Genomic DNA, 19,227 nt, shown 5'->3' with positions numbered 1-19,227 from the left:
TAGGAAATACTCAAATTGCACCTTATATCCTTGTATGCAAAACCTTGGATAAAAAAACCTGGATACAAAACCTTGGAAAAAACCCTGGATTTCTAATTTCCAGTTTCTGTGCTTTCAACCGAACTTCTCCGCAAACTAATTCAGAACTTTTCGATGAGATGTGGCTACCTCTCATCAGATATAGCTTCCTTTCCCATTATTACCTCTTCACTCTCAGTTAAATAATGTTGGTTTATAACACTAGTATGATAATAACCAATTATGATGATATATTTCAATATTTAGTCAACTACTAACTTGAGTCCAACATTTGGACTGTGATTGTTGTGCGTGGGCAGATGATCCATGTTGATGTTGACCACACTACCCACTGATTGCACGTGGTTGCCATGGAAACCGCCCCCTTTAGGACTGCCCCCAACACTCCTCCCAATCATCCCCCCGTAGTTGACATTGGGGGGAGAATTATGGAAGAAAGGTGCTCCTGGTTTGTTGGTTCCAGGCGATGTTGTGGATCCCGGAACACCTCCGGTTTGGGCTCCCGGGGGTGTCGGGGTTACAGTCGGTGCCAGGGTTGACCAATTCTGTTTATTTCCGGTTGTAATACTGTTTTGTTTACTTGAAATTGCTGGCATTGTTGTGGTCTGTTTTTGGAATGAGCCTGGGACAGTCCCAATTTGGGAACTCGGGTTCTTGACTGGGCTCTTGATGGGTTCCTGGTAGTTTGTTTGGTCGGAACCCCCGTTAGTACCTACTCTTGGCGTTGGATTGACACTATTGGGGTTTCCGTTTGGGTTAGAACTTAACTGACCTACATTGGCTGGGTTTGGGTTCATACTGGGGTCAACCCGCCGAGAATTGTCGGATCGCTTGCTTATGACACTTTGTTTGTCAGATATCAAAGTGTCGTTTTGGTTGTTTGTTTGATTGACTAGGGTTGTTGTGTTTGGGTTTTTGTCGTGGACGTTTGGGAGGTTGGGTGAAATATGAGGTTTTTGATTATTTTTGTTGTCCTGGGTTTGGGGTGCTCTGGGGGGTGATTGTTTTTTCATGACAGGTAAAGTTACTGAGGTAGAGTTGTTGTTGTTTACTTCTAAATTCTCTTTGTTGTTTGACTTGAGTCCATTGTCCGAATTTTTGGACTAAAACATGAATTAGATCTATAAATTTCCTGTGAAAAGTTAACCTTGTTTGACTGAAAACATTTTCTTGTCATGGAAACAAGCAAATTATCAACATAACTGGTGGGTTAAATAGTTACAAGGTGACATATGTACATAGACCATTGAAAATTAAACATCAATTAGATAAAATTTCAACTGCAATTGTGGTGATTTCTTTTAAATAATTTTGATGTTCACTGAACTGTTCACTTTTAATTAATGAACACGCTGCCGTTCGCACCTGGACATGCCCTAACTCTAATGAGGAGTAGAACTCTATTCACGTTTGACTCAACTAATAGGTCGAGACTTACAGATTGAAACTTAAATCATAAAACAGATCTCAGGCATATATCTTTGCATGCAATCTGTTTCGTTATCAGTTTCCCTGAACTGGTGAACACGAAGAAATCCCAAAAAGCGTGGCTTTTTCAAATAAAATATCAAACATAACCGATTAAACGTCGGAAGAATGGGGGGGGGGGGAGGGGAAGTCTAAATGCGACTAAGAAGTTCAATAGTGGGCTTCAAATAACCACATTAGAGGTTAGCAGATACCACTATTAAGATTTAAAGTAAAAAATGGCACCAGTTTCGGTGCACTTTTCATTTGACTTTTAGTATTAAATTGCCGCCAATTGAATTCAGCTGCTTGAAATTGTGATCGAGAGAGAATTTTAGATCACACGAAACGCAAAAAGTCAAGGGCGTAAAAGTCACTCGAAAGGTCAAAGCCGTCAAGCAAAGATTTTAGTTAATAGGTAGTTAATAATCCGACACTTAATTAAGCTACTAGCCTGTTGGAATTTGGCAGCAAATGACTGTTTCTTAGTGTCCCTCTCTCCCTTCAGAATCTTGTACAGGTTGTTACTGTCTGTCTTCTCCTTGTCTATCTTCTTGCGCAGTTCTCTTCCGAAGTCCTCACCAAACCCATCAGATGTGAACAAGGGATGACGTAATAGCTGAGTGCACGAGGGACGATCCATCGCATCCAATCGCATCGAGACCTGAAAAAATTTATATAGTACCCTATTTATTCTGCTCGACCTATTTTACAAGTTTTTATAAATTTAGATTATTTGTATATTATTTATAGAGTATCAGATGATTTGTAAATTATTTAACAGTTGAACTAGTTGAACAAGAAGGAATATCTTTTCAGATTTTTGCAAGATCTTGAAACATAATCATCGTAATTCGAACAAGCGAACGAACAAGCGAATTCGAAACTTTTCAAATAGCCCACTGATTTTTATTAGCTCACATAAATGTAAAAACTGGATTGAGCCGTGGTTATCTTTAACTTATTTAAAACTTTCTGAATAACCGTAGGCTTTGATTGCGTTTTTCAAATCAGGATAGGCAGCGTTCTTTTCAATCTCTTCAGTACTTAATCAAAGTTATCAGAAGAATCAGCAATTCTTTTTTGTGAAATTTGCGCCTATTATATCCTCAGACAAAAAGATCACTTGGAAACTAATCATTTAGCCCATGCCAAAATCATTGAAACTAACCACCTAATAATAACTCACATTGCAAAAATCTATTAGATTAAAAGCTACCATTAATCGGAAAAGAGCCAGTTACTTAAGAGTTTTCTTCATGATATACAAAAAATTCCCCAACACTGTGAAATTCTTAAACATGATTTTCATTTGAACAAGATGAAAAATAAACTTTGAGGACAGCCACCATGATTAACGTTTTGAGTACCAGTTATTCAAGTGTAATAAAGACAAAGACTGAGGACAGCAGATCTGGTAAACTCATCAAATTAAAAAAAAATTATGTTAATATGTTCAAATTGAGCCAAATTCTGTTTCCTAACCTGTCGCCTCGCATCAGAAAATTATTGGGTATCTTTTAGTTTTAGGAGAGCATTGCCCATGTGTGCCTAAGCAAAGAACTGTTCTCCCAAAATTCGTTGATTAAATCTCACAAATTGGTTTATTCAATAGCTCATTTTTCTAAAGTTTTATACTAACATTTTGACAAAATCAGCTGTTATTCCATGCGCATTAATTTCACTCAAGTTCACTCCAAAAGCATCCAAACAAATAGTTGTCGAAATTAAACATACCAAGATGCACCATTAATTAGTCAAATCCAAAAAATCGAGAATTTAACTTGATTTGATCACGTATTTTTACGATCCCTGTTAAAAGTCTAGAGTAGAAAGCGTGTGTGAAATCTAGATTCACTGAGCACAATTAGTTCAAATCAGCTACAAAATTAGACTTATTAAAAATCACTTTTCACGATGCCTATTTTTGAGGCGAGCGTGAAAATTCACGACAACTTTTTGTAAGTAATTCCTATGCAATAAGTCACTAGTTTCCACACTTTAAGTAACTCTTTTCGACGTCACCCTTTGCCATGGTTACAGCCTTTTTTTAGCGAAATGAAAAAAAAAACATAATTTGCAGTTAATTTCAGAAATTTTTGAGTCGATACCAATGGCGGATTAGGAACAAAATAAACGGTTTTCCAATTACCCACAGCACTATTCACAAAAACAATTAAGTCTTTGAATTTGGTCTCAATTTATTTCTATTATAATTCGGGCAATAAAATTTTAGGCTAAATAAATGCTCAAAATGTGGGAATTGGTTCAGTTCCGTAAATACTATTTACGAAGTGTAAGCTCTTTTATAAGATTTAAGTAACTCAGTTTCACGTTCTGCGGAACTATATTCAATCATTCGAAATGGTATATGATAGGTGAAAAATGAGGACAAATTTTGTCACTAGTCTCGACAAAACGTAAAACTTGTTGAAATTTTTCTCTTCAGACATTGGCTACGTAATGACTTCTATTCCAGTGGAAAGAAGCATTACTCAGATCGAGATTCTCGCGATCGACTTTAAATTTAATCACAACTATATAGACGCACCAAGGGGAAGAGTGTCGATTCATTGAAAAATTATAGATTCGTTGAACGTTACATATGAACACTCTTCAACGTGTCGTGTACTTAATTGATGAGCTAGTCTTTGAAAAATGAGTAAAGCTGTCGATAAATGGTTCAGGGGATATCTTTGCATTGGTCATTTTTCTAACACGACTTGTCACTGTATTTCGGGCCCGTGTTTTATGATTTGAGTTTGTATGCATTTTTTGAAGTTTCGACCATTTTTTTCTAAATTGGAAACATCGGTCCTGCCATCCGCGGAACCGATAGTCAAAGTGGATCCAAAATCAGTGACCAATTTTTCACTCTTATCTGTTTTTCGGGTGATAATTTTTGAATGCTAATGTACGTATTGTAGAACCAATTTTTTGTCCCCTTTTCAAGGAAACAGTCCCATTTAGACTAAATAATGAAATGGCGAATTTTGCTCTTAATTACTTAAAATGAGGGAAAACATTGTAATGACTCACTGAATAAATTTATTTAACAGAAAGCTACTTTACTATAACACTCCACTTCAAAAACTGGTGATTACAAACTTAAACGATTGCTGTGCCCTAGCCACAGGTCAAGGTCTCCGCGATAAAAATCAGAAAAGTCAGAATTGAGGTGAATTAGATGTAATATTACAAAAATGCACTGACTTGCAGTGAGTGAGGTGGGAAAAAACCCTCTATTTCTGTGCAGGTCCAATTAGGAATTAGCAAACCTTCATGAAGTCGAGTGAGTTTGGGTACTTGTTTGCCCTGGGTATCTTCTTCTCAAGTGGTTCCATGTGTTTGACCTCTGGCAACCTGACCCCTGAGAAGAGAGGGTTCTGCATGAATATCTCCTTGTACTTGGAGTGCAGTGGTCCTAATAATACATAACACATTTACATGTTACAGGTAAATTGAGTAAATTATCTTTAGTAGCGACCTCTCAATGGGCTTCTTCGAAAGAGCTTCAAGAGCTCGTATGAAGTCCTCTTGTAGTGTCTTGTCTTTCTTATGTTTTCTTATTTTCTTTGTTTCTGCATTTATATGTAGATAATATGGTTCTGATTATCACTACAAGGAATTAATTAATTAATTAATTAATTCAGTAAACCGACAGATGTATGAATTTTTCAAGTCCTGATTTATACATAAATCAGGACTTGAAAAATTCATACATCTGTCGGTTTACTGAATTAAATAATTAATTAATTAATTCCTTGCAGTGATAATCAGAAGCATATTATCTACATATAAATGCAGAAACAAAGTATTGCGGCTGAGCGTAATAACTCAGAAATCAAATTGAATAGCGCTTCAAGACCATTTCAAGCTTTAAAGATAGAATAGCATGAGAAGCAAAATTTAATGCTACATTCTATCGAAGCCATACAGATTTGATCATTTGTTCAACATTTTTATTTAGCAACTATTATTAGTATACAATTGTCATACATGAAGTTAAACTCAAACTTGAACTACCTCAACCACCAGAAAAACAATACTACGACTTAACAGTATTGTATCAGATTCTTTGCGATTGGATTGCGAATCAACCTGTTATTGATACAGATTATTCGACAAAACTTCTACATGGTTAACAAAATTCCCATGACATCAAATTTACACTGAGAAAGTGACGTTACGGAAAAGTTTTCACATTTTGTCGACAATATTATCTACAACCAATCAACAGTTGAATTTGATATGTAAATCCACGTGACTAGCAGCATAAAAAGAGCTTGAAAAACTACCAAAAATCAGTTGAAATGTGCAATTTTGGTTATATTAAATCGACATACAGTGCGTATTGGAGCACACTTTCTTGAGCGGTAAATTACTTGTTATCGTGTCTTGTTTCTGTAGATCACATTTGTGATTGTACAACCTAACTATACTCTGACTTATTGAAAATAGAATTGACTTTGAAATTCTCAAACTTTCACATTGCGGAACGAAGTTCTAATAAGTAGAATTACAGAGCAGATAAACTTTTCGTTCTTGTTTCATTCAAATACCAGTTGCCTAGGCTGATTCCAGATTCTTGATTGGTAGATCTGAGAACTTGCTTACAAAGATATACAAAACTTTGTATTTCGCATATGTATTAAGATTGGGTATGAAACATAAAAGGTGTGACGAACTGGGCGGGGTAAAGTTTTCCTTGACTTTGATAGGAGAGCAGCCGTTACATTTGGTCCGCCGACCCGGACAGTGGAAGGCAAACTCCTGTCCAATCTGATGAAGAGAGTGCCAAAGGCATCCCCCAAAGAAAATCAAACGAATCAACAGCGCAACGCCAGTGAGGCAGAGCGAAAGGTGCGAGTGCAATTCACAAAACACGTTGAAGAGTTGACCTCGCTTAAAAGGAACAAGCAAAGCAAACGGCAACCCGGCAATCCAAGCACAACCAGCAGAGAGGAGCTTCAATCAACAGCTCAAAGGTACGACATGAAGTTCCAAGATTTATTGGAAGAAGTTAACACTAAAAGAAAGCTTGGCTACAAAAAAATTGAAGATTCAGATCGACCCAACAAACTAAAGGTCCTCTACCAACAGACTATTCACCTTCTAGAGGAAGAAATACCCAAGCAGCTGCAACGTCGAAAAAAGCTTGTGCCCTATCAAGCTAATTTCGTTGAAGAACATCTGAAAGAAGCAAGAAAGTGCAAAGCAAGTTTGGACTATCATTGGCTTGCATATATAAGCAAAGGCACGCAACCAGCAATGAATGCAGAGCAAAGCAACACAACTCAAGCAGTGAACGACAGCAGGAGCAACAAAAACTACCCAACGGACAACCCAGTTGCTCAAACAGTGCAAAATGGAGCAACAGCAAGTGGCCAAGAGACGGAGAATGCTTCGGAAACACCATCAGCAAAGCAAAGGCGAGAGGAAAGGATGAAGAAAATCCAGATCGAATTCAAAACCAAGATGCGACTGGAACAAGCACGGTTAGAGCTGGAAATGCAAATGAAGGAAGTGGAAACCATGCATCAACTATTGGAGGAAGAGCGCGAGCTAGAGCGCAAAGTGAAGAGAACAGCATTAGAGAACGATGATACTCGATCCCAAACAACCATTACCCGAGACAAATCACCCTTCAATTGGACTACCCCTAGTAAGAGAGATGTCTCTGACTGGGCCAGCAGAATCGACAACCTTCTAACACCAGATCGATCAACAGCTCGCTTCGAAGTAACCCCTGAAGTGAACAGGCAAAGTCACTTCTCACAATATCGCAGTTCACAAGACCGATCCTCAAGTGTTGAAGACCGGGACGTTTCCCCAAGAGCTGGTCTGCTACGATACAACAGTGGGTACGCGGGTAGCAGTAATCTACCAAAGCTCAAGTTGAACAACTTCGATGGGAACCCCACTCGAATGGCCGGAGTGGGCTAGTATGTTCATTGCTACAGTGGATCAACGACCAATACCAGACTCAGAGAAGATGAGCCATCTGAAGACTCTACTGACAGGCAAGGCAAGGTCAGCAATCTCTGGAATGGGCTATTCTGGACAGTTCTATGGTGCTGCATGGAGCATTCTGGAGAGGAAATTTGTAAGACCTCATGTGATCAATGATGCACAAATGGAGAGTCTTCGCAAAGCAAGTCAGGTGAAACCTCACAACTCAACAGGTCTAATCAGTTTCTCAGTTATTGTTTCGAACTTTGCGAATGTGCTCAAAGAGTACAAGCAGATTGGTGATCTGCAATCAAGCGCGTTACTGTATATGGCAGTAGATAAACTACCTCAAGTTCTCAAAGAGAAGTGGTGGTTGTGGTGCTATGTTGATGATAAAGATGAAGATTGGCGTGATCTGATTTTATTTGAAAAATGACTATCTAGGATAGCATTCGTGCACGAAGGGTTTTTGGCTTTCAAGGGAGAGCGAAGAGAAGAAGACCGAAGAAGCACGAATAGAGACAAACGGCTATCGAAAACATCGAACCTCAGTGCAAGTTCGAACGTAAAAGAAACGAAGCAAACGAAAAGTGATCACTGTCCGTTCACTGCTAGCTGATGGGACTCATAAAATATGGAACTGTCTTCTATTCAAGAACATGAGTGTGAATGATCGGTACGCAGCAGTGAGGAAGCAACGCTTATGTTACGGATGTCTAGGCAAAGGACATGCAATCAAAGATTGTAAAGTCAATGCGTGCGGCATCAATGGATACATCAAGAAGCACACTCAGAACCCATTTCTACACTCAGAAAACCAAATGGACGTGGGCAATCACGCAGTCAGCGTACGCGCAGCAACAATCAACCAGAGTAACGAAGTTACTAGCTTTCTTCAGATAGTTCCTGTCTCAATACAGATTGGTGGCAACAGGCCGAACACATATGCTTTCCTCGATAGTGGATCAACGGTTTCATTCATCGATCAAAGTTTGCAAGAGAAGGTAAGAGCCCAAGGCAGTGATGTGACGCTCAACATAGCTGGCATACACGGAACGAAGGATCTGAAGACAGAAAAGGTTCCTCTCAAAATAAAGGGACTACATTCAAAGGTGCATTGAATCGAAGCGTTTGCACACCCGCCAATATCCTTGGGAAACACCAACTATAACTACAATAAGCTGAAGCAGAGCTTCAATCACTTGAGTGTTCTACCCAGCAAAAGCTTCAACTTGATGGAAGTTGGCGTCATCCTTGGCCAAGATTCTTATGAGCTACAACGCCCATTGGACTACAAGATAGGAACACGAAGTGAACCTTTCGCCGTTCTAACAGAGCTAGAATGGGTAGTCAGTGGACCCATGACGGGCAAAGGAAGACAAAATGTTTGTCATTTCGCCTTCACAGAGGATGTGCAAGTGGCAGAGAATATCCAAACCTGGTGGGACATAGAAACCTATGCTTCCAAAATCAACGTCGTCAATCAGTCAAAGAAGGAACTGCAGGCACAAGAGAGTACGACGAAGTTCAGAGGCGAGCGGTACGAAGTGGGAATGCTGTGGAGTGAACCAGAGCCAAACCTACCGAACAACTACAGCTCAGCCTTGGGTCAGCTTTACTCACTGGAGCGAAGATTCCAAAAGGGACCCAAACCTGAAGAATTTGTATCAACAGTCAATAGATACAGATGTAGAAAAAAGATTCGTAAAGATATTGGACGAGTCCGAAGTGAAAAGCACCTTCGGGAAAGAATAGTATTTGCCACACATCCAGTGCCAAACCCGAACAAGCCTGGCAAAGTAAGACGTGTTTGCAACGCTGCCTCCAAGTACAAAGAAGTATGCTTGAATTATAAGCTACTAGAAGGACCTGATCTGCTACATGGGTTGATTGGAACAATATTCACATTCCATGAAGGACCAACAGCCCTAACAGCTGACATCGAATCGATGTTTCTACAAGTGCAAGTTCCCGAACAGGATAGAAGTTGCTTGAGGTTCTTATGGCGTCCAAGATCAAATGAACCCGTTCAGATATACGAATATCAGCGTCACGTATCTGGAGCTAAGAGTTCTCCAACTTGTGCAAACTATGCTCTCAAGCGAGTGGGACTGGACAACGAAAAAGATTATCCGATTGCAGCAAAGTCAATACAAAACAACTTCTACATGGACGATTTCATCAAATCAGTAGAAAGCCCTGATTAAGCAATTGAAGTCTTCAATCAACTACAACCTCTTCTCTCACGAAACGGATTTGAATTGAAGAAGTGCATAAGCAACAACGATGCAGTTACCGAAGCAATCCCAGAAGACTTGAAGTCAATCAGCATTACGAAGCAAGTCGAAGTGGAACCCAATACGGAGGGATCCTTAGTGCTACGACTACAATGGACCGTTATTGATGACAGCCTTCAGGTGTGCAGAGGTACAAACAAGGAAGTTCACGCTCCTATAACCCAGAAAAAGATTTTTTCATTGATATCTTCAGTATTCGACCCGATCGGATTGTTTCCTCCGTTCAGTGTTCACATGAGACGACTTCTGAGAGGTATCTGGACCAAGAATGGACAACATTGGGACAACGAAGTGGAATCTAGTGAAGAAGAAGAATTCCTGAGAGGGAAAGAACAACTTCCAATAGTGGCTGAAACAAGCAACGATAGAAGACACTTCAACAGAGAGAGGGATAAAGCCGAACTTCACGTGTTTTCTGACGCATCCGAAGACACTATGTGTGCAGTGGCCTATCTACGTTCACAACCAAAAGAAGACTCAGCTGACTCAGCATTTATCATTGGAAAATGCAGATTGGCACCGATGAGCCATCTTCCAATAACGCGATTGGAATTGCAAGCGGCAGTCATGGCATTGAGGTTGAAAGAACAGATAGTCAAGGAACATGAAATGCAGATAAATAGTTGCAGTTTTTGGTCAGAATCATCTACGGTATTGCAGTGGATACACAGTTCCCATCGTAAACAACAAGTGTTTGTGGCCAATCGAGTGGCTGAGATACTAGATACAACTGATGTTTCACAGTGGAAACATGTGAGCGGTACCAACAACCCAGCGGACATTGGCACCAGAGCAATCAACATTGAAGAACTCAAGAGAAGTGAGTGCCTCATTGGGCCGGCCTGTTTGAAAAGACCAGAAAGCGAGTGGCCAGAGCAACTGAACCTAATCTTTGCATCAGATGAAGAGAATATACCTCATCAGTCTTCATGACACAGGCTGAAGAAAAGAAAGATGTTATTCAGTGGGAACGGTTCAGTAACTTCAACAGACTAGTGAATACAATGGCATACGTACAGCGAGCATTGAACAAACACAAACCAGCAACACTCGTAGTCAGCATTGAAGAAAGAGAAAAAGCAAAAGCAACAATCTTCAAGTTACCACAACAAGAACAGTTTGGTGAAGAGAAGAAATCTCTCAAAGCTGAAAAAGAAATTCTAAAAGGCATTAAAATTCTACAATTCTCCCCTTTCCTAGATGAAGACGGACTTATTCGAGCCAAAGGCAGAATAGGCAAAAGTCAATTGGACTTCAATGCAAAGCATCCAATTTTGCTACACTGGAAACATCATGCGGTTGAATTACTCTTGCGAAACGAGCACAAGGCTAATCAACATGAAGGCACTGAGCATGTAAGAAACTTTGTTCACAATGTTCAGCAGAAGATGTGGATCCTAGGCATACGGAACGCCTTAAGATCAATCAAGAACAAGTGCGTCACCTGCAGAAAAGGCAGAGCACAAACGATAGCACCAGTAATGGCCGATCTACCAAAAGAGCGGTTAGATGTTTCAACAGCCTTTACAACAGTTGGAGTTGACTACTTTGGCCCTTTCATTGTGAAGATTGGGCAAAGAAATGAAAAACGATGGTGTTGTCTCTTTACTTGTCTAACTATGAGAGTGGTGCATATAGAAGTGGTACACAAGCTGGACACAGATAGTTGTCTCAAAGATTTATTGCTCGAAGAGGCAAACCGAATACGATCATCAGTGACAACGGGACAAACTTTGTTGGAGCTGAAAGAGAGTTTGCAGAGTATGTTGCGGCATAGAACAAAGAAGGGATCGAAGAACATCTAGTTCAACGAGGAATCAGATGGAAGTTCAACCCACCCGCAGCACCTCACTTTGGAGGAGTATGGGAACGGTTGGTGAGAAGTTGCAAGAAAGCAATGTATGCAGTGTTTGGGGAACAGATCAGTCACCGAGGACGTTCTTTTAACAGCTATGTGTATTGTTGAGCAGACATTGAACGCAAGACCGTTGACTTCAGTCAGTTCAGATGTTATTGACTTAGAAGCATTGACCCCCAATCACGTCTTGCTTGGCAACAGGAACGTTTGCTTACCCTTTCTACCATGCGCAGAAGAATTCGTTGACCATCGAAAGTTCTTTCGACAAACTAAAGCCTATGCAAATCTAATATGGGACAGATTTCGTAAAGGATATCTGCCAATTCCGAATAATCGGCAGAAATGGCGATCTACGGCGAACGAAACCCTTAAAGAAGGCAATCCCATTTGGTTGATCGAAGACAGCGATAAGCGTGGATATTACAACCTAGGTCGAGTTACGGAGACCATCGAAGGGTCTGGCGGTGTGACTCGATCGGCGATGTTCGAACGAACGACGGAGTGTACAAGAGACCAGTAGTGAAGCTCGCCCAGTACTACCTGGAAAATATGTTTTCACGATGGAAAACAGGGCCGGCGATATTGCGGCTGAGCTTAATAACTTAGAGATCAAATTGAGTAGCGCTTCAAGGCCATTTCAAGCTTTAAAGCTAGAATAGCTTGACAAGCAAAATTTAATGCTACATTCTATCGAAGCCATACAGATTGGATCATTTGTTCAACATTTATATTTAGCAACTATTATTAGTACACATTTGTCATACAAGAAGTTAAACTCAAACTCGAACTACCTCAACCACCAGCAAAACAATACTACGACTAAACAGTATTGCATCAGATTCTTTGCGATTGGATTGCGAATCAACCTGATATTGATACAAAATATTCGACAAAATTTCTACATGGTTAGCAATTTTCCCATGACATCAAATTTACACTGAGAGAGTGACCTTATGGAAAAGTGTTCACATTCTTTCGATATTATTATCTACAACCAATCAACAGTTGAATTCGACATGTAAATCCACGTGACTAGCAGCATAAAAGGAGCTTGAAAAACTACCAAAAATCAGTTGAAATTTGCAATTTTGGTTATATTAAATCGACGTACAGTGCGTATTGGAGCACACTTTCTTGAGCGGTAAATTACTTGTTATCGTGTCTTGTTTCTGTAGATCACATTTGTGATTGTACAACCTAACTTTACTCTGACTTATTGAAAATAGAATTGACTTTGAAATTCTCAAATTTTCACATTGCGGAATGAAGTTCTAATAAGTAGAATTACAGAGCAGATAAACTGTTCGTTCTTGTTTCATTCAAGCACCAGTTGCCTAGGCTGATTCCAGATTCTTGATCGGTAGATCAGAGAACTTGGCTACAAAGATATACAAAACTTTGTATTTCGCCCATGAATTAAGATTGGGTATAAAACACAAAAGGTAGCCCCACCAACGCAGTTTACCCAGCGTTGTTTATTTTTACATCAGATAGTAGGCATACCTAAAGTTTATAATCCAGTGAAATATAATCTCACTTGCAGTTGTGGTTAAGGAGATGTCATTGAAAAACCTCCAAATTGAGACTAATTACTTATTTGAAATTTTGTACTTTCACTTAATTGAAGCGAAGCGATTTGTTTTTGGGCAAAGCTGAACAAGTAGTTATTTGAAATTATTTAGTATCAAGTAATGCAACAGCATTCTAGAGTATAGCAGATAATACAGTTCACAAAAGTTAACTGCAAAAACGAACACAATATCCGGACAGATTTGAAACCGCTGAAACGAGCAGGGCGGTGTAAAGATTTCCTTGACTTTGATAGGAGAGCAGCCGTTACACAAAGGAAACAAGAAAACATAAGAAAGACAAGACACTACAAGAGGACTTCATACGAGCTCTTGAAGCTCTTTCGAAGAAGCCTATTGAGAGGTAATTACTAAAGATAATTTACGCAATTTACCTTTTTACGAGATGACAGCTTTTTAGAGAAAAATTGTCAAAACGGTACGTTTTCCAGCCAGTATGGTCAATTTTGATTATTTTAAAACAAAAACGACCAATTTTTGACCAATCTCTTTAAAGTAAATGACCGGGTTTGTGTGTTATTCCCTGAAAATTTGCCATTTTTGCCTTCGACAGCAACAATAATAATATATTACCTGTAATTAAAGTAACTAGGTAACAAATAGACAAAAAGAACAAAAATTGGAAGTTAAATACTGTTTTTCTATTATTTGAAAATTAGTTGTTTTCAAAGTCATGAAAGCCATCAGCTATTTATTCAAATCAAAATATAAGCTCATTTAAACCTACATAGAGAGAGGCCCTAAAAAGTGCCTTGGGAACTCCTCCTTTCAAAGTTAGCATCAGATTGAATTCACTTTGAGACAGCTCTTTGCGTTTTTTTACTCAACAATTTCTCTATTAAAATGGTAGCATGATCGTCAGAAAACATACATCTTCACTTGGTTTACAGAGTCAAAAGCCGTGGGCGATCTACGTTTGAACCTGTAACTGTTTTTTACTGTTGAGTTGTAGTCCTATTTGTTCTGGAGATTATAGGATAGCATCAATTGTTGAAGTTTTTTTTTATTACCAAATTAGTGAGAGATAGTTTTTGCTCCCTTTCTAAGAACTCTGTTATTTGCTACCTAATATAGTCAAAAAGATCTTCAATTGTTGAAAATAGTGTATTTAGATTTGTCATTTTCATAGGCTTTGCAATCCTAAGACCGACAATGTTCAACAATGTTTGGATTGTCGATTAATTCGTGAAATTGTTTGTCTTTTAGATGAAGTAGATCGTTTTTAGTTTCGTCATCGCTATTTCTTGATAGTTGTTTTTTTGTTTTCTCGTATATACCTTTTTCTTGAAGCTGAAATTTCAATTTGACTTTTCCAATATAACAATTTTCATTTGGAGCATGTAGTGCTAAAGCTTTCATTAATTCTAATAACATCATACCCCCGTCCCTGCACCGCAAAATTGTCTGCATTATGAAAAAAGTTTCTCCAGTAGGATAAAAATGTCTCCAATCTTAAGACAACATATTGTTGCATGTTCAAAAAATTGTAATATTCACTCGACTCTAATCATTAACTGATTGCCTTAAATCCTCTTCAGTTTTATCCCTCGCAAAAGATTTTAAAAACTCTATTCATATTAAGACATATAGTGGATAGTGTTACCAAAATAGGTGTATTCCTGAAAAACTACATCATTTTTTAAATAAAAATTATAGCATTATCGCTGATTTTCCACTACAGACTTCTGGGACAAGCAATCCTAAACAAAAAAACTTTTAGCTTTCACTATGTAACGGAAAAAGACTGTCATGACGCAATTAGGGCACTGGGGAGAAATAAACTGATTGGACCATCAAACGTTCCTGCATGGGCTATTAAAGACTCAAGCTCTGTCATTGTTCCTCATTTAAATTTCCTTGTGAACTACTGCATCAAATTATCTTGCTTCCCCAATGAGCTTAAACGAGCACATGTTGTACCACTATACAAGAAAGATGACCCTGAGGAACCTAATAACTATCGCCCAATTTCCATTACCCCATGCCTCTCTAAGATCATTGACACCATCTTGAGAGTTCAAATTTGTCAGTACCTTCACGACAACAAATTACTAAATAAAAATCAGTATGGTTTTAGGAAAAATTTTTCTACCACCGATTCCCTATTATTTTGCACAGAATTCATCAGAAACAAAACTGACATTAACATTTTTGTCACAGCAGCATTTCTTGACCAATCAAAAGCTTTTGATTCTATCAGTTATGACATTTTGGATATCAAGTTAGGCAACTTAGGTTTTGATGAGAGCTCAAAAAATCTCTTAAGAAGTTTCGTTACAAACCGCCGCCAATCCGTTGTACTACAAGATTGCACATCAGATGAACTAATGCTTCGTAGAGGTGTACCGCAAGGAACAGTACTTGGTCCGCTCCTATTTAATCTGTACATTAATGACATGGCAACAAGAGTTGACAATGAAACTGAACTCATACAATATGCTGACGATACCGTTATTTTAACTTTTGATACCTCCATTGACAAAAGCAAAATCAAGTTAGAGCAAAATGCAAACAAATTTATTCGATTTTTTCATGAACATCACCTCACAGTTAATACCTCTAAAACTGAATTCATGATATTTGGTAAGAGCAAAAGAAAAGATTTCAGTGAACAGATAATTTTAGATTCAATTCCAATAGACAAGAAACCTGAAGTAAAAAATTTAGGGTTTCACATAGACAGCAATTTAACGTTTCAAGAGGAAGTGAAACATATCTTACGAAAAATGGCCCGAGGAATAAAAACAATTTATGCTATTAGAAAATCAATTCCACAAAAACTATTGATACTTGTCCTAAATGCCCTAGTATTAAGTCACTTGCACTACTCAGCGGTTATCATTCACGCGATTGAGCAAAATTTAATAATGTCTCTTGAGAAACAGCTTGACTGGTCATTATGAGCAACCTTTTTTAGACAGAAATTTGAATCTGTTCAAGATATTAAATGCAGTCGGAATATACTACCCGTAAAACTCTTTTTAAAAACAAAAAGATTACAATACTTTTGGAAAATAAAAAAACAGTTACGACCTGCTTTTTCACCAACATCGGGACGTCCTTTAATCAGCTGGAATCTTCATGAGTCTATAGGGACAAAAAAATTGTTCTGGGACCAAAAATTTTTCTCTATAAAAAGGCAAAACTCGTTTGTTAGATTAGCGATACTAGATTGGACTGAACTACCCAGCGAAATTAAAATGAAACAAGACAAAAAAAGTTTCCCCAAGCAACTTAGAACTTTCTTCTCCTCAGCTTACAAAAGGAACCCTTTTTTGTGGAAGGTTACTTGTTCAACGTGGCGTGACTTTAAATTTGGAAAATGAATTAGAACTACTGTTTACTGGTTGGGTTGACTTTATAAACTTAATTAATTTTTATGTTGAGATATGCGACATAATTTGAATTTAACTCAAGTTTTCTGTTATAATATGTAAATAATAAATCCATTTAATTAATTACACTGCCGGACTAATATCAATTGTAATCGTTGATGTGGATCGGAATTCAGTGTTTTTTTTTTGATTTGCTGAAAGATTTCGGCAGATGCGCTAAAACGTATGCGTTCATTCATGAGACTCGAGAAAATGTTTGTACTAACTTGGCCACTTAGCAAACTTAAACCAAATTTATCAAACTCGAGTTTTTATTGTCATCGCTTTTGTCTATCTTTCGTGCTTTTTAACTATCTCTGTGCAGTGACCACGTATAAACAACAAAACAAAAATAAATAAACAAAAAAGAAGAAAGCAAAGAGTAATTGACGATGTTTTGTGACTGATTACAAAGGCATAATGTATTAACTGGTCTCAATTAAGATTAATTCGTTTTTGAATTGTTTTTGTTTACCTGAGCGTACTTTGGTCATTGCTAGCCAACTATGTGACTAATTAGGCGTAATGTATTAACATAGCAATTTTTGATGTTCGAACGCGATTTTTTGATGGCTTTCCCAAACTTATTACTCGCAGACAATAGAAGTTAAGAAGAGACTTCGAGAGTATTTTTTTGCATAACAGATTTTATATAGTATGGCTATCAGTTATAAAGCGATAAAAATGATAGATGTTACTGCAACCATCGCTCAACTTCTGTCATATGACAAGACGTTTTGCAACTTAGCATGTTAGAGGATAGAAATGTAACACAGATGTATAAAAAGAGTCATTGCAACCCTGCTTGAGGTGCATTTTGTTGAGAAGACCCAATCCAGACCATAATTAGCCATTTCAAATGTTAGCTTGTTCTTGGGACTTTGCTCGTTACCCACTCAAGTTTAAGGGCACATTAAACACCTTAGCGTGTATCTAATCGGTACGTACTAATTCTGTAAGGGTCAGATCGATCAAGATGCACCAACTTTCAAACTTGAGAGAAACTATGGTGTCTATTTCGAACATTAATTTACACAATTTAAACAAAATTGAGCATAAATTCTAACTCTAAGAATTCACTTAATTAACAATTTAAACTGACTAATTAATTGTTTTTAAAAATCATTGTTAATATTGGTAACTAAATCTCAAAAAAACCTCAAAAACAAAGCGCAGGAAGGAAAAAACGCCCGGAGGAAATAGATGAAGATACATAGCTGTCGCTATTCGAACACGCTTTAGATCATGCATTGGAGATGGCATCCATTAATCCATAACAGACATAATTTTGGTCAAGATATCTAGAGTACCAGCATTACGGAATGGACATTTTCTCTTGCAATGATGCACTTCAACTCCTAGTCCGTACTTGAGACAGAATTGAAACTCGTTCGGGGAGTAATAAGTCCCAAGGCGGGGATTGGTGGAGCAGCTAACCAAGCGCTAGACTTATAAGGCAGACTTATAGACAGAATTCTCGCTTTTCATTTTGCAAACATTTGAGTTCAATGAAAAAACGTTTAATTTTTTTGAAAATTATGAACAAGTACGTTCTCAGCTTATTTGCTAAAAACAAAACTATATGAAGAAAAAACAAATAACATAAAAATAATCAACTAACGTCGGGCAATCTTCTCTCAAACAACCGGCAAGCGCTTGCCTAAAGTCGTAGCCAGCTGGGGCTTAGGGATGCTATCATTAGGGGCTGGGTGAGAGCAAAGCAGGGGAGAGTCAAGCGTTGGGGGTGGGATCAAGCGATGGGGTATGGTTGGTCTGGTATGGTTGGGGCTGGTTGAGGTGGGTAAAGGGCGAGTGTTGGGGGGGGGGGTTCAAACTGAGGGAGGGGGTCACTGAGATGGTCAAACTTTTGTTTTGAGGAGCCGCCCTTTACACCGTGTAATTGTTGAAAACAGGTTAGGTGAATCGCATACTTAGAAACTAGTAAGTCGTAAGGCTCTAAGAGAGCTGTTCAGTCACCTAATGCCCTCTGGGTGTCGTGGTCGATAACACGGGTCAAAGAATTCAATAAGTTGAATTTTAAATTAAATTTTGAACTGAAAATATACAAAAATTAGCTTGTATTTATAGTGGTTATCTATGCGAAAATATACAGAGAAAATTTAGATTAGCTAAAAATATTTTACATGATTGGCATGTGAATAGATCTTAACTCCGAATCCCGGAGGTGATATTCTATTTTCATCAACATTTCATGAGAATCATATATGGCTTGGGTACAATCGAGTTCATTAGTTGGAGGTCGGTGGATGTTAGAATCAGGTTTCTGTTGGTGGGAGAATTTACTTCTGACATATGATTGATAGGTCAATAAGATAATGATAGCGCCAAAACAAAATTGGAATTGAGTTTAGTTTTGTAGCCATTATTTATCGACACAGGGTATAGGTTCTCCAAATCTGTCAGGTTGTTTTCTGTTCCTGGTTGATGTTCGTGAAGGCTCTGAGGTTTCGGGTTGTTGGTGCACTGCAGATGATGTGGCTGCAGAAGCTTCATCTTGATGTGAAGGTCCCACATCTGTGTTCTGAGGTTGTAGTTCTGATTGAGATATGGTCTCCTCCGCTGCTGGTTCAGTTTTCACATTGTCCTCGTCTAGTCTCGCAATTTGGATGTCGCTCACTAGAATAGTCCGT

At 38.3% G+C, this 19,227-nt stretch overlaps 2 protein-coding genes across 3 annotated transcripts in view; one reads left to right on the top strand and one right to left on the bottom strand.

The window, feature by feature from the left end:
• The window catches only part of LOC142351416 (mitochondrial inner membrane protein OXA1L-like), a 282,527-nt gene that overhangs the window by 2,799 nt on the left and 260,501 nt on the right, over positions 1-19,227 (top strand). The window lies entirely within an intron of this gene.
• LOC142351427 (uncharacterized) overlaps positions 1-19,227 on the bottom strand; it is a 78,624-nt gene that overhangs the window by 2,748 nt on the left and 56,649 nt on the right. For both annotated transcript variants that reach the window (XM_075403433.1, XM_075403434.1), the window contains exons 5-7: positions 4,785-4,930; positions 1,961-2,170; positions 298-1,142 (exon numbers count right to left, since the gene is read on the bottom strand). In XM_075403433.1, coding sequence (XP_075259548.1) covers positions 298-1,142; positions 1,961-2,170; positions 4,785-4,930 — 1,201 coding nt within the window. The remainder of the gene's footprint in view (positions 1-297; positions 1,143-1,960; positions 2,171-4,784; positions 4,931-19,227) is intronic.

Source organism: Convolutriloba macropyga, chromosome 13 (assembly GCF_964194025.1).
Source record: "Convolutriloba macropyga chromosome 13, txConMacr16.3, whole genome shotgun sequence".
In the NCBI taxonomy this organism is placed as follows: Eukaryota; Metazoa; Xenacoelomorpha; order Acoela; family Convolutidae; genus Convolutriloba; species Convolutriloba macropyga.
This window is presented reverse-complemented; position numbering and strand designations above follow the sequence as displayed.